Consider the following 13161-nt stretch of genomic DNA (forward strand, 5'->3'; position numbering starts at 1 on the left):
TAAGGTCCACACATGAGGTGCATGTTTTTGTTGTTGTTGTTAACCTCATTTTTTTATTGAGTTGTGAACTGCTGCACAAACACTTCTAGAGACAACACATGACCTCAAGAAGGTAATGGCAGTTTGAGGTCTCTTTGGAGGGCTAGCAGAAGGAAGATATGGGAGCAGGTGGAGCCCAATGACTCAAGCAGTTCTGACTCATAGTTTCTCTTAACCCTAGGTAAAGGGTGGTATGCTAAACAAGACCAGCCTCTGAAGTGAAAAGTACAAGGTGAGTCATTGGTGGGGCCACCTGGATTGAAACTGGGCTGCTTGCCAGAATGGAATACATGAGCTACAAATTGTCCTATTTTTGTGATGTCAGCCTAAGGCCTAATTATATCTGGTCCATATACAGTAAGTCCCTTTAGGGACAATTGGTCAGGATGCACTTGGTTTTCCTTGAATATATAAAGGATGATTATATATTTGCTTTGACCTGGGGGAGGTAACTTCACCTCTGAAGTTCTTCACTGGTTAAATGAGTGTATTTTTACTTACCTCCCAGACTAGGTGGGATTAATAAAACCTAGAGGTACACACTGTGGGGTTCACAGTTGGCTTTCAACTCTGAAGCTTATTCATTTTCTACAGTTTATACAGACAGACACAAACATTACTGACCTTCATCTCTGGCTGCGTTTAATGTTCTTACTATAACTTTTCTCCCTCATTTACTTCTCATTTAGGATGTCTAGCAATATTTTAGGGACCTCCCCTCCCCCCCTTTTCAGCTGTGCTGTGCAGCATGCAGGATCTTAGTTCCTTGAGCAGGATCAAACCTGTGCCCCTGCAATGGGAGCATGGAACTCTATACCATTAGACTGCCAGGGAAGTCTCTGAGGAATCATTTTTAACCTACCTTAAAACTTCTGGAATGAGGTAGAACATAAAAAGGAAATACTACATACCAAAATAATATAATTTGTTCTTTTTAATTCTAAAATACATTAATAATTAATATTGATAGGAAGACTGATATACAATGCAATTATTTATTTTACAAGGAGATTCTGTACATCAGGGAAGCATCTTGAAGTACAATACAACAGACTTCTATTTCTTCTTTACATTATGATTGTGAATTGTTACTTACATGGAAGGAGAACACAAAATCCACTTTATATATATATATATATTTATATAAACACCTGAAAGGACTTGACTCCCAAAGTAACTTGTTTCAAAAGAACATGAGTGAGATGAAAGATGAATTAGATTCCTTGGTGGCACACAGGAAGCAAACAAGTAGCTCAGGAAATCAAATCCTGTTTCAAGCTTGGCACATTAAGGGAAAGGAAGGGAGTGAATGGGGTGTGAAAAATGTCATCTGAAGCCACAGAGGATGCTGGCAAAAGCCAAGTAGTCTCCAAACCAACAAGATAGAAAGGTTAGAAGTTAACGCTTCATGTGTGGTCACCTTATATACACACCTCTAACAACTTTGTAGAATCATCTCTTTATCTCCCCTCAGTCATCCCAAACGTCAAGGAGCTGCAGGAGATGTAAGCCCAGTATATCTCCATAGCCATAAAGCACTTGACAGTTACCGAGAAATCCAAACACCTCCCTGTTCCCCATACAGAGAGAAGCTACTACCTTTTAAGGTCACTTTAGCCTTGTTTTGACCTGATATTCTGATTCTTCAGCAAACCGTACATGGACGCAAAAGGAGGAACAGAGAAACATCTACTGAAAGAGCAGAGACAGGACAAGGACTGGCAGAAGAAGTCAGAAGAAATCCATGAAACAGCCACGATTTTCTGAACATTCAGGGGGAAAAGCCACATTCATAAAGTTTAATAGGAACTTTTTTTCCCTTCCACTTAGAATGGGTAGGAATTAGAGGGACATAGTAAGGCATATGGTTTTCAACAAAAATTCAAAGAAAGCAACTGAATCGTGTGTTTCAGGAAATCATATTAATATATATTACACATATAAAAGGGTGTGGGGGCTGAGCCAATGCCCAGGCACCAACTGCGCTGGCTGCAGCTTGGAAGAGGAGGGCTGAGTGAGGTGGCAGCTGCCAGACAGGGTGAGCAGGAGGGTCAGTGTTGGGAGTTAAGAGGAAGCGCGGCAGGAGAGGGCGACCAGTCCTGAGGAACAGAGAGGAGCGGTGGGTCATGGTCGCGCCCCTCCCACCTGCTTCTCCAAGGACCTTTTTCTGTCTAGTCCCCACACCCCCAGGACCTTGCAGTGATTCTGGCTGGAACCGTGGGGGCTGACAGCACACGAGTGCTCCCGCAGTGCTCCTGCTGTAGGGGAGAGAATGCATCTGTTGGTTAGAATGATTTAGAGTTATCATCTGGTACAACGAAAATACAACAGTCTAAACAACTTGAGCCATGAATCAGTTTTCTGCCAAGTTGGCCTTAATGTAAAGGCCCTTTTTGGTTTTGTTTTTATATATAGAAAACATATATGCTGTCTCATTTTCCCAACTTGGAATCTAGTTGCAGCTCAGGACTGTTTAACAGATAGGAAAACTGTTAAGCTCTCATCATTTCTTCACAATTTAAAAAAAAAATACAAATCAGAATAATTTGTGCCAAAAGAAGAACATGTCAGATCCTGAGCTTCTCCCGGGCTGGGTTGCCTGAAGAGGACTGTATTGCTGTATTACAAAAAGTACAGTGCAGGGCTTTTAGCTGACATGCCAGTGGGAAATGAAGGCTTCTCCCTGAAGATGGGGGCCCCATTTCCTAGAAGGTTGGGGGCCTCCAGCAGGTTTCCCCCATCACCAACTGGATGTGATGGCTAGAATTTAGCATCTATACAGGTGGGTCTCACAATAGGACAGGGCTGGTAAGGCCAATGGTGCAAACTGTGCCTTAGCACAGGCAGTCATCGTGGGTGAGGTTCAGCCAATAAAACTTGGAACCTGCACGTGACCCAGAACATTGAGGCTGGTGAGGGAAGACCCCTCAGGTATGCTGCATCATTACAAGGTTCAAAAGCACTGACAAAGTGTTCAGTTTTGCCCAAGGCAGCACGTGAGAATCCATTCCAGTGAAATGCTACATTCATCGAAGTGCTGTTCACTCCAGAACTGTAGCCCAGAGGACTCAATTCTGGCTGTGCTGGGAAGTGCTGAAGCTCCCTCCGTGCCTCTCTGCACACTGAAGCAGCCCTGTGTTGGGGGGTTGTTAGATCCTCTCTCAAACTTCAGCATCACGGACGGTGGTAGCTAAAAGAAATGATCAGAAAGAGCCAGGTTACCAGATGTTGCAGACTACTTTGCTATGACAGTTGACTCTTGAACAACAGGGTCCAACAACTGCACAAGTCCAATTTTATGTACATTTTTTTCAGTAGTAAATACCACAGAAGTATATGATCGAATAGGATGTATAGGAAATGGAACCATGGATACAGAGGAGCCACGTATAGGGAGGGCAGCTATAAATCATATGTGGATTTTCAACTGAACTGCTTAGAGGGTTGTGGGCACCCCAACTTCTGCATTGTTCACAGGTCAACTGTATTATCTTAAAAATAAAGAAATGCTATGTTCTAATTGAAAAACAAAAAACAAAAAAAACTGCCTCTCCTCCACTCTAACCCTACCTGACATTTCTGTAGCATCTGATACTCCTGACCATCTTCTTTTCTTCTTGAAACTTCTTTTGACTTCTGTAACACTATGTTTTCCCTAGTTTTCCTTCTTTTTCAATTGCTTTTCCTCAATCTGCTTTCCAGATTCATTTTCTTCCGTCCATCATTTAAATATAAAGCACTTTTCTCCTTAAGAACCACTATCTTTTCTCATAAATTTGAATCTTTATATCTTCTTTTCCTCCCTGGACTCTAGGCTGAATAGCCAACTGTTTTCTAGGCAGCTCCCTTCAATGTGTCATAGGCTCAACATATATAATTGACTTTCTAGTTTGTTCACTGTCTGTTTTCTTCTTTTAGAACAAAAGCTCCTTAAGGACAGGGATTTTACCTTATTCTCTGCTATATCCCAAGCACCTAGCACTGTATCTATCATGTAGTGGGTGCTGAATAAATATTTACTGAATAAATATCCTAAACTGTTCACTGAATTCCTTATAGACTAACCAGTCCTCAAAAATCATGTTAGAAATCAAAGAGTCATTTCAATTACTTCCTTTAATTTGTCCCTGGAATCAACAGAGTGCCAACTCTGGTTGATTCTATGCATGAAATGTCTTTCAAATTTATCTTCCCTGGTTCGCACTAGCAGCATGCTTAGTCTATTTCAGTTGCTTCCTAACTGGTCTCCTTGCTGCTGGTCTCTTCATTCTTCCAAATCCCCTTCCAAACTTCCACCAGGGTTTGTTCGCAAATACATGATCCCCAGAGGTTCCAACATCCTCACCTAAAAGCCAAAGCTCTCCAGAACCTGACCGTAACCCATCTTGCTAGTTTCACCTTTACCATGCTGCCCCCATCTGTCCTCTGCTCCAGCTCCATGTTCTGTTACAAAGAGCACACATTTTCCTGCCTCTCAAAGTCCCACTATAGCTGGCAGGTTTGCTTACCATCTTCCTTCCTTCCTTCTTTTTAATAAAACATTTATGGTGGGGCTACGACTTCATTGCTGTGCATGGGCTTTCTCTAGTTGTGGTGAGCTGGGGGCTTCTCACTGCAGTGCCTTCTATTATTGCAGACACAAGCTTTAAGAGCTTGGGCTTGGTGGCTGTGGCACCAGGCTTGGTTGCCCTGGTAGAACATAGAATCTTCCCAGACCGGGGATCGAACCTGTATCCCCTACATTGGCAGGTGGATCCTTAACAACTGGACCACCAGGGAAGTCCCCTTCCTTCCTTCTCGTGCAAATAAATTATTTTACATAATGTAAGATGTAGCCTAAACGTCATTTTCTTTATGACTTTCTTGTACTGTTGCTCACTATGGTACTTTATTACTACTAAAAATAGCTAATACTGACAAGACCTTCTAGAACTAACACCCAAAAAAGATGTCCTTTTCACTATAGGGAACTGAAATGCAAAAGTAGGAAGTCAAGAAACACCTGGAGTAACAGGCAAATTTGGCCTTGGAGTACAGAATGAAGCAGGGCAAAGGCTAATAGAGTTCTGCCCAGAGAACGTACTGGTCATAGCAAACACCCTCTTCCAACAACACAAGAGAAGACTCTACACATGGACATCACCAGATGGTCGACACCAAAATCAGATTGATTATATTCTTCGCAGCCAAAGATGGAGAAGCTCTATACAGTCAGCAAAAACAAGACCAGGAGCTGACTGTGGCTCAGATCATGAACTCCTTATTGCCAAATTCAGACTTAAATTGAAGAAAGTAGGAAAACCACTAGACCATTCAGGTATGACCTAAACCAAATCCCTTATGATTATACAGTGGAAGTGAGAAATAGATTTAAGGGACTAGATCTGATAGATAGAGTGCCTGATGAACTATGGACTGAGGTTCGTGACACTGTACAGGAGACAGGGATCAAGACCATCCCCAAGGAAAAGAAATGCAAAAAAGGAAAATGGCTGTCTGGGGAGGCCTTACAAATAGCTGTGAAAGGAAGAGAAGCGAAAAGCAAAGGAGAAAAGGAAAGATATACCCATTTGAATGCAGAGTTCCAAAGAATAGCAAGGAGAGATAAGAAAGCCTTCCTCAACAATCAATGCAAAGAGAGAGAACAATAGAATGGGAAAGACTAGAGATCTCTTCAAGAAAACCAGAGATACCAAGGGAACATTTCATGCAAAGATGGGCTCAATAAAGGACAGAAATGGTATGGATCTAACAGAAGCAGAAGATATTAAGAAGAGGTGGCAAGAATACACAGAAGAACAGTACAAAAAAGATCTTCACGACCCAGATAATCACAATGGTGTGATCATTCACCTAGAGCCAGACATCCTGGAATGTGAAGTCAAGTGGGCCTTAGAAAGCATCACTACGAGCAAAGCTAGTGGAGGTGATGGAATTCCAGTGAGCTATTTAAAATCCTGAAATATGATGCTGTGAAAGTGCTACACTCAATATGCCAGCAAATCTGGAAAACTCAACAGTGGCCACAGGACTGGAAAAGGTCAGTTTTCATTCCAATGCCAAAGAATGCTCAAACTACCGTACAATTGCACTCATCTCACACACTAGTAAAGTAATGCTCAAAATTCCCCAAGCCAGGCTTCAGCAATACGTGAACTGTGAACTTCCAGATGTTCTAGCTGGTTTAAGAAAAGGCAGAGGACCAGAGATCAAATTGCCAACATCCGCTCGATCACTGAAAAAGCAAAAGAGAGCCAGAAAAACATCTACTTCTGCTTTATTGACTATGCCAAAGCCTTTGACTGTGTGGATCACAATAAACTGTGGACAATTCTGAAAGAGATGGGAATACCAGACCACCTGACCTGCCTCTTGAGAAAGCTGTATGAAGGTCAGGAAGCAACAGTTAGAACTGGACATGGAACAACAGACTGGTTCCAAAGAGGAAAAGGAGTACGTCAAGGTTGTATATTGTCACCCTGCTTATTTAACTTATATGCAGAATACATCATGAAAAACGCCGGGCTGGAAGAAGCACAAGCTGGAATCAAGATTGCTGGGAGAAATATCAATAACCTCAGATATGCAGATAACACCACCCTTTTGGCAGAAAATAAAGAACTAAAGAGCCTCTTGATGAAAGTGAAAGAAGAGAGTGAAAAAGTTGGCTTAAAGCTCAACATTCAGAAAACGAAGATCATGGCGTCTGGTCCCATCACTTCATGGCAAATAGATGGGGAAACGGTGGAAACAGTGGCTGACTTTATGTTTTGGGGCTGCAAAATCACTGCAGATGGTGACTGCAGCCATGAAATTAAAAGACGCTTACTCCTTGGAAGGAAAGTTATGTTCAACCTAGACAGCATATTGAAAAGCAGAGATATTACTTTGCCAACAAAGGTCCGTCTAGTCAAGGCTATGGTTTTTCCAGTGGTCATGTATGGATGTGAGAGCTGGACTATAAAGAAAGCTGAGCCCTGAAGAATTGATGCTTTTGAACTGTGGTGTTGGAGAAGACTCTTGAGAGTCCCTTGGATTGCAAGGAGATCCAACCAGTCCATCTAAAGGAGATCAGTCCTGGGTGTTCATTGGTAGGACTGATGTTGAAGCTGAAACTCCAATACTTTGGCCACCTGATGCAAAGAGTTGACTTATTTGAAAAGACCCTGATGCTGGGAAAGATTGAGGGCAGGAGGAGAGGGGGATGACAGAGGTTGAGATGGTTGGATGGCATCACCAACTGAATGGACATGGGTTTGGGTGAACTCCGGGAGCTGGTGATGGACAGGGAGGCCTGGCATGCTGAGGTTTACAGGGTCACAGCGTCTGACACAACTGAGTGACTGAAGAACTGAACTGAATACTGACACAGGCAGGAAATGGTGGAGGTGGGACATGAAACCCGACAGTTTCAGCCCTCAGAATGGCTAAGGCATTTATCATATTGACTGTACAGAGTGGTATACACATCTTTTCCCAGCTTAGACTATAATCTCCTTACTGACAAGTACGGCTTGTTATTGAGGTCATATTACAGTGCCCTGAATGGCACAACTGTTGTTCAAAGAAGCTGCCTTCTCTAATTCTGTCATAGTTCAGTACAAAAAAATTATGTAGTTAAAATAACCATTTGTTCTGTATTTTTATTGGAAAATGTTTAATATTTTGTCTTCCAACTTTGCTTGTTCCTTCTTTTTACAGCAAACTGTAACTGTCATCATACCTTCTTTTTTTTTTTTTCATACCTTCTTTCATTTAGCGTCTTCTTATAAGTGTTTTGAGAGTCACCTAGATACTTCTACAGATTCCATTTGTGGCTACCTGAGTCTTTAGGTATGGGCTGGGGCCTTAATCACAACAGTAATTCCAAATCAGAATGCTTCTTGGGTGCTTTGTGGCTTTTTCCATGATGTTTATACACTAAACTGGTAAGATCAACTGTGCTAAAAAGGACTGAAACCAGAGGGGGCAGGTTCCTTTCCAGCTTAGCAACCATTCCGTATCCATAACCTGGGACAGTGAGGTGCAGAAAAGAGAGCACCCAACTGCTTTTAGTCATTCATTGCTTTTCCCACATCCTGGTTGTGCAAGTCAAGCACCTTACTTAACCCTTTTGAGTCTTATTTCCTCATTAATAAAATGGGGATATGAACACACCTGGTATGTTTACTGCAAGTAACAAGTAAGATATAAAATACATAAAATGCCATACTCCATAAGGCATGAACTATGCCTCTTAGTTCTCGTCTCTTTCTCTTAATATAGTCTTTGTGCAGTTGACACCGAGTGTTGTTCTTTTAACTATGTCTTTAGAATCCTTTCAAGCTGAACAACTCTGCCTCGTTTGCTTTTTGGTGGAGTTCTACTTAGCTTCCAGTATTTAGGTCTTACCGTGTAAAATGTTTACTCTCCTCATGAACTTCCATCTCTGAGCTTTTAAACTCATTTAATTCTTTCCTTATGGCAGCCTGTAGAGTAGAAACAAAAATGTTTCAGCATCTTCTGTCTGCTACAACAGCAACAGCGTGCTTTGTCATCTGATCTCTACTGTGCTTAACTCTGACCAGGCAACCCAGAGAGAGGGAAGAAGTCAGGTGAACACAGAGTTCTGTGTGTGGCTCTGAGCCTGATGCACATTGCCTTCCTGACAACCTCTGTCTCATAATAAACCTGAAATCTCCAGTTAAATCAAAACCCTTGAAGAGCTCAAAAGAGAGACTGTAGCTTTTACAGTTTCCCAAGCATGTAAAAATGCTTTCCCTGTTATAAAAGTGAAATATGGGTAATTACTAAAATATACCACCCAAACTCCCTCCAATGAAACATAACTCCCGTTAAAAAATATGCTTTATTTCCTTGCAGCTTTTTGTACCCTGCAATACAGCAGGGATTTTCTCTTCTGTAAGTTTTGGTGACGATGTCCATGTTTTAGTTTGTACTTCTTGGTATTTTGTATCATAATTAGATATTTCACATTATACAAGAAGTAGAAATTTTGTTTATGGTTCCCCGTTCTAGTTGATGTCTTGTGTCCTTCAAATAAAGAGAGACAGACAAATGACAGATACCTTGTCAGCAGGGGTCAGTTTGGTCCAAGGTTTGTCAGCTCGCCGGTCATAATCGTGAGCATCTGTCACTTCCACGTATTCATTAAACCTCAGAATCTTCCTGGCAAGTAGTTCAGCCACAGTTGGCCTTTGACTGAGCTGAAAGAAATGGAGGCCCTCAGTTCACTATGCCAGGAGTCAGGCATCAATCATGCATTCAAACTGCCTTTAATCCACAGCTTCAACTTTCACTGCACAACAGAATCACCTTGGGACCTTTAAACACGACTGATCTCTGGGTCCATCCTCAGATTCTGAGTATCAGGAATTTGTTTAACTCCATGATGCACAGCCAAGATTGAGAACGAAGAATTGCTATTAAACCAGTATAACCAGTGCTTCTCAAACTTTAACAGGCATACAAACCATTTGGGGATATGGTTAAAGTGTAGATTCTGACTAAGCAGATTTGGAGTGGGGCCTGAGATTCTGTAGCTCTTACAAATCCCAGGTGATGCCAGTGCTGCTGGTCCGTGGACCACATGTTGGGCAGCAAAAGGGTCCAGGCTACAAATTCACATCTAAGACACTAGAAGGTGAATCCACTGAATATGAAAGCAGTATCTATTAATGAGGGACATTAAGGGTGAATTTCCTGTCAACGTAAGTAATGCCCAAGACACCAGATTCTGTAACAAATTAAGATTTAAGGGTGAACAATGAGTTAACCTGCTCAATCTGAAGCCTTTAAATCCTGTGATGGCCTTTAGCCACCCGCAATCTACCAAGGATAATTCGTCTGGTCCTGGGGAAGGGGAGAAGTAGGAAAAATCAGGAGGAGATGTCTAGTTTCCTCGCTTTCCTGGGGATTCCCGTACATTTTAAAAAATATCTACAGAACGCAGACCAATTCTAAGAATCTACAGGAGGTAATTACCAACTAATAATGAGGGAGGCAAAGGAAAAATGGCTTACTCCCAGAGTTTAAGGGCTAAACAAGCCTGCAACAGAAATGATTCTACCCTAACTGATTTGGGACCAATGAGAAAATCTTACATGGTTTTTCACACTTTTCAGGTGTAACTAAGGGTCAATTCAGTTGTTTCTCTCATTAGAATATGAGGTTTGCCTTGGAAAAACAAGCACTACACACTCTTCCTGTTACTGTGTCCATACTCCCGCAGGTTTTAGTTGATACCAAAATTCCAGGTCTACTAAAGAAAAGGTCAAAACGTGTGCAAATATTTACTGAACACCATCATGTGCCAGGCTTTCTTTAAATAGTTAAAAAAAAAAAAGTTCTTGTAATGCTGTATTGTTTTCTATATTTTCATCATGTGTTCTGTTTTCACAGAAACCTATGGCAATTCAAGTCAAATTCATTTCTTTCCAGTCAAACAGGCCATTCACACACCAGACACAGACTGAGACTGAACACTTGGGGAGCATACCTTTCTAGTGAGCCGACGTTTAATTTCTCGTTTTTCTGCCTGACGATCAGCTTCATTTTTAGCTACAGTTGATAGTCAGAAACAAAGAATATTACTTCAGAATGGCAATCAGCATATCAAACTTTTCAGTGATTACACACAGATAATTCTCACAGGCTCCGAGTCAGAATAAATACTAACTGTGGGCTCAAGACAATTTTCTTGTCAACTGGTGTAGTCAAACACTGGGTCGGCCAAATGCCCAAGGTAGGTGCAGGATACTATGAGACTATTAAAATACAGTTTTCTGGAGCATTCCAGTACACAAAACAATATCATAATGATTTTCTGTAAAGGAAGCTTGGGGAACTACGTTCCTTCAGGGGGAAAAATTAAGAATACTCCTTCCTTGGCTGGAATACTCTGCTCGGCCCTTGTTGAAAAATGCGTTTCTGTTATGTATATTAAAGTCAGAAATACACAAAGAAAATCTACACAACTTCGTTTCCATATCTGGACTCACGTTGTAGTATGTTCCGTTGTTCTAGTTCTTCCGGTGTTGGTCTCTGACTCAGTCGTCTAAAAAGGAGATAAACAGGAGTTTTGTCTATGTTAAATCACCCAACCCTGTTTATACAGATCTGTTTTGGTCTTAGTTTATGTTAGCCCCTACACTAGAAAGAAATCAAAAAATTTTCAGTTTTTGTTTATGAAACATTTTTCACACTGAAAGTGTTAATACATATATTACAATGTAAAAAGGGACTATACCAGCAAACAGGAGACTAGCTTTGATGCCAACAAGTTCTGTCACCACAGAAAAGCTTAGTTAGACTCTGAGTGTACTCATGTGTAAAATGAACATTTGGACTGCTTTTGTGACTCCCAAACAGATCTGCTCCTTCAGCATATGGGTTAACACAGATCCTCAAAGATATTAATAAAGATTCTGATTTTGAGGACTGAGATTTTATGAGTATGTGTGTACATACACATATATAAATATTTGTAATGCTTCCCATATGACTCTGATTCCCCTCATTTTACTTATTTATTTAAACTTTTACTTTTTGGCCATGCCTTGTAGCATGTGGGATTTTAGGTCCCCAACCAGGGCTCGAAGCTGTATCCCTTGCATTGGGAGCATGGAGTCTTAACCATTGGATCACCAGGGAAGCCCCTCTCTTTTTTAAATTTTTATTTTGAAGCACTACTTTTTATTATTTGTTTTTGCCTGTGTTGGGTCTTCATTGCTGCGGGCAGGCCTTCTCTAGCTGCGGTGGCAGGGGCTTCTCACTGCGGCGGTTTCTCTTGTTGGGGAGTATGGGCTCTAGGAAGCAAAGGCTCAGTAGGTGTGGCCCATGGGCTTAGAATTCCCTGTACCCTGCACTGGCAGGAAGATTCTGATCAACTGGTCCACCAGGGAAGTCTTTCTTTTGATTTTTAAACCAGTGGTTTAGGAACCACTGGAATTTAAACTTGTCTCTTTTGGAGTTATATTCTGTAAAACCTATGATTTCAATTTTGGTCCTCTCGGAAATATTGATGAAGTTTCTTATTTCATTCCCAGATCTGAGATGTTATTCACCAATGAAAACTTGTCACTTCTAGAAACAGAAAGTTCTTCAATTCTTACTCTTAATGTATAATTCTCAACAGTATCTAATTATGTGCTAGTAACTCTTTAGTTGCATGGAAAACTCCCAGGACCATTTTATATACAATTTACAATTATATGTATTTCAAAGTTTTTCTTGTCTCTCTGAACAAGACCATCTTTTTTCAACATTCATTAAAAAACACAACACCACAGCTTTACTAAGGTATAAATGACATACAATAAATTGCATGATTTGATATTCTGACATATGTATGTACCTGTAAAATCATCACTACAATCAAGGGAAGGAACACACCCATCATCCTTGGAATGATTTCCAGGGCTGCTGTAACAAGTTACCACAAAGTGGATGGCTTATGAAGAAGATCGCTCAGTCGTGTCCGACTCTTTGCGACTCCATGGACTGTAGCCTACCAGGCTCCTCTGTCCATGGGATTTCCCAGGCAATAGTACTGGAGTGGATTGCCATTTCCTTCTCTAGGGAACTTCCTGACCCAGGGATCGAACCCAGGTCTCCCATATTGTACACAGACGCTTAACCGTCTGAGCTACCAGGGAAATATTTATTCTCCCACAGTTCTGGAGGCCAGAGTCCAGAATCCAGGCGTTGGTAAGGCTGGTTCCTTCCGAAGTTTCTGAGGGAGAACTTGTTCCTGCCTCTCTCCCGGCTTCTGTGTTCTTCGGCTTTTAGATGCGTCAGCCTAGTTTCTGCCTTAGTCACCTAGCATTCACCCTATGTGTGTCTGAGTCTCTGCGTCCCAATTTCCCTCCCCTTATGAGGACACCAGTCACTGGACTAGAGCCTACCCTAACTAATCTAGTATGTCGTTATTTTTCACTCGCTAAGTCATGTCCAACTGCTTGCAACCCCATGGACTGCAGCATGCCAGGCTCCGCTGTATTTCACTTTCTTCCCAGAGTTTGCCCAGATTCATGTCCACTGAGTTGGTGATGCTATCTATCCATTTCATCCTCTGTTGCCCCTTTCTCGGGCCTTCAATCTTTCCCAGCATCAGGGTCTTTT

The 13161-nt window shown here is 41.6% G+C and overlaps 1 protein-coding gene across 14 annotated transcripts in view; it reads right to left on the reverse strand.

Annotated features, from left to right (window-relative positions):
* Positions 1–955: 955 nt before the first annotated feature.
* The window catches only part of PHACTR4 (phosphatase and actin regulator 4), a 109509-nt gene continuing 97303 nt past the window's right edge, over positions 956–13161 (reverse strand). For all 14 annotated transcript variants that reach the window (XM_070775195.1, XM_070775150.1, XM_070775178.1 and 11 more), the window contains 5 exons: positions 11040–11095; positions 10538–10599; positions 9108–9245; positions 8431–8507; positions 956–3229 (listed from right to left, as the gene is read on the reverse strand). In XM_070775195.1, coding sequence (XP_070631296.1) covers positions 3214–3229; positions 8431–8507; positions 9108–9245; positions 10538–10599; positions 11040–11095 — 349 coding nt within the window. In that variant the 3' untranslated portion in view covers positions 956–3213. The remainder of the gene's footprint in view (positions 3230–8430; positions 8508–9107; positions 9246–10537; positions 10600–11039; positions 11096–13161) is intronic.

Source organism: Bos indicus, chromosome 2 (assembly GCF_029378745.1).
Source record: "Bos indicus isolate NIAB-ARS_2022 breed Sahiwal x Tharparkar chromosome 2, NIAB-ARS_B.indTharparkar_mat_pri_1.0, whole genome shotgun sequence".
NCBI classification, from domain to species: Eukaryota; Metazoa; Chordata; class Mammalia; order Artiodactyla; family Bovidae; genus Bos; species Bos indicus.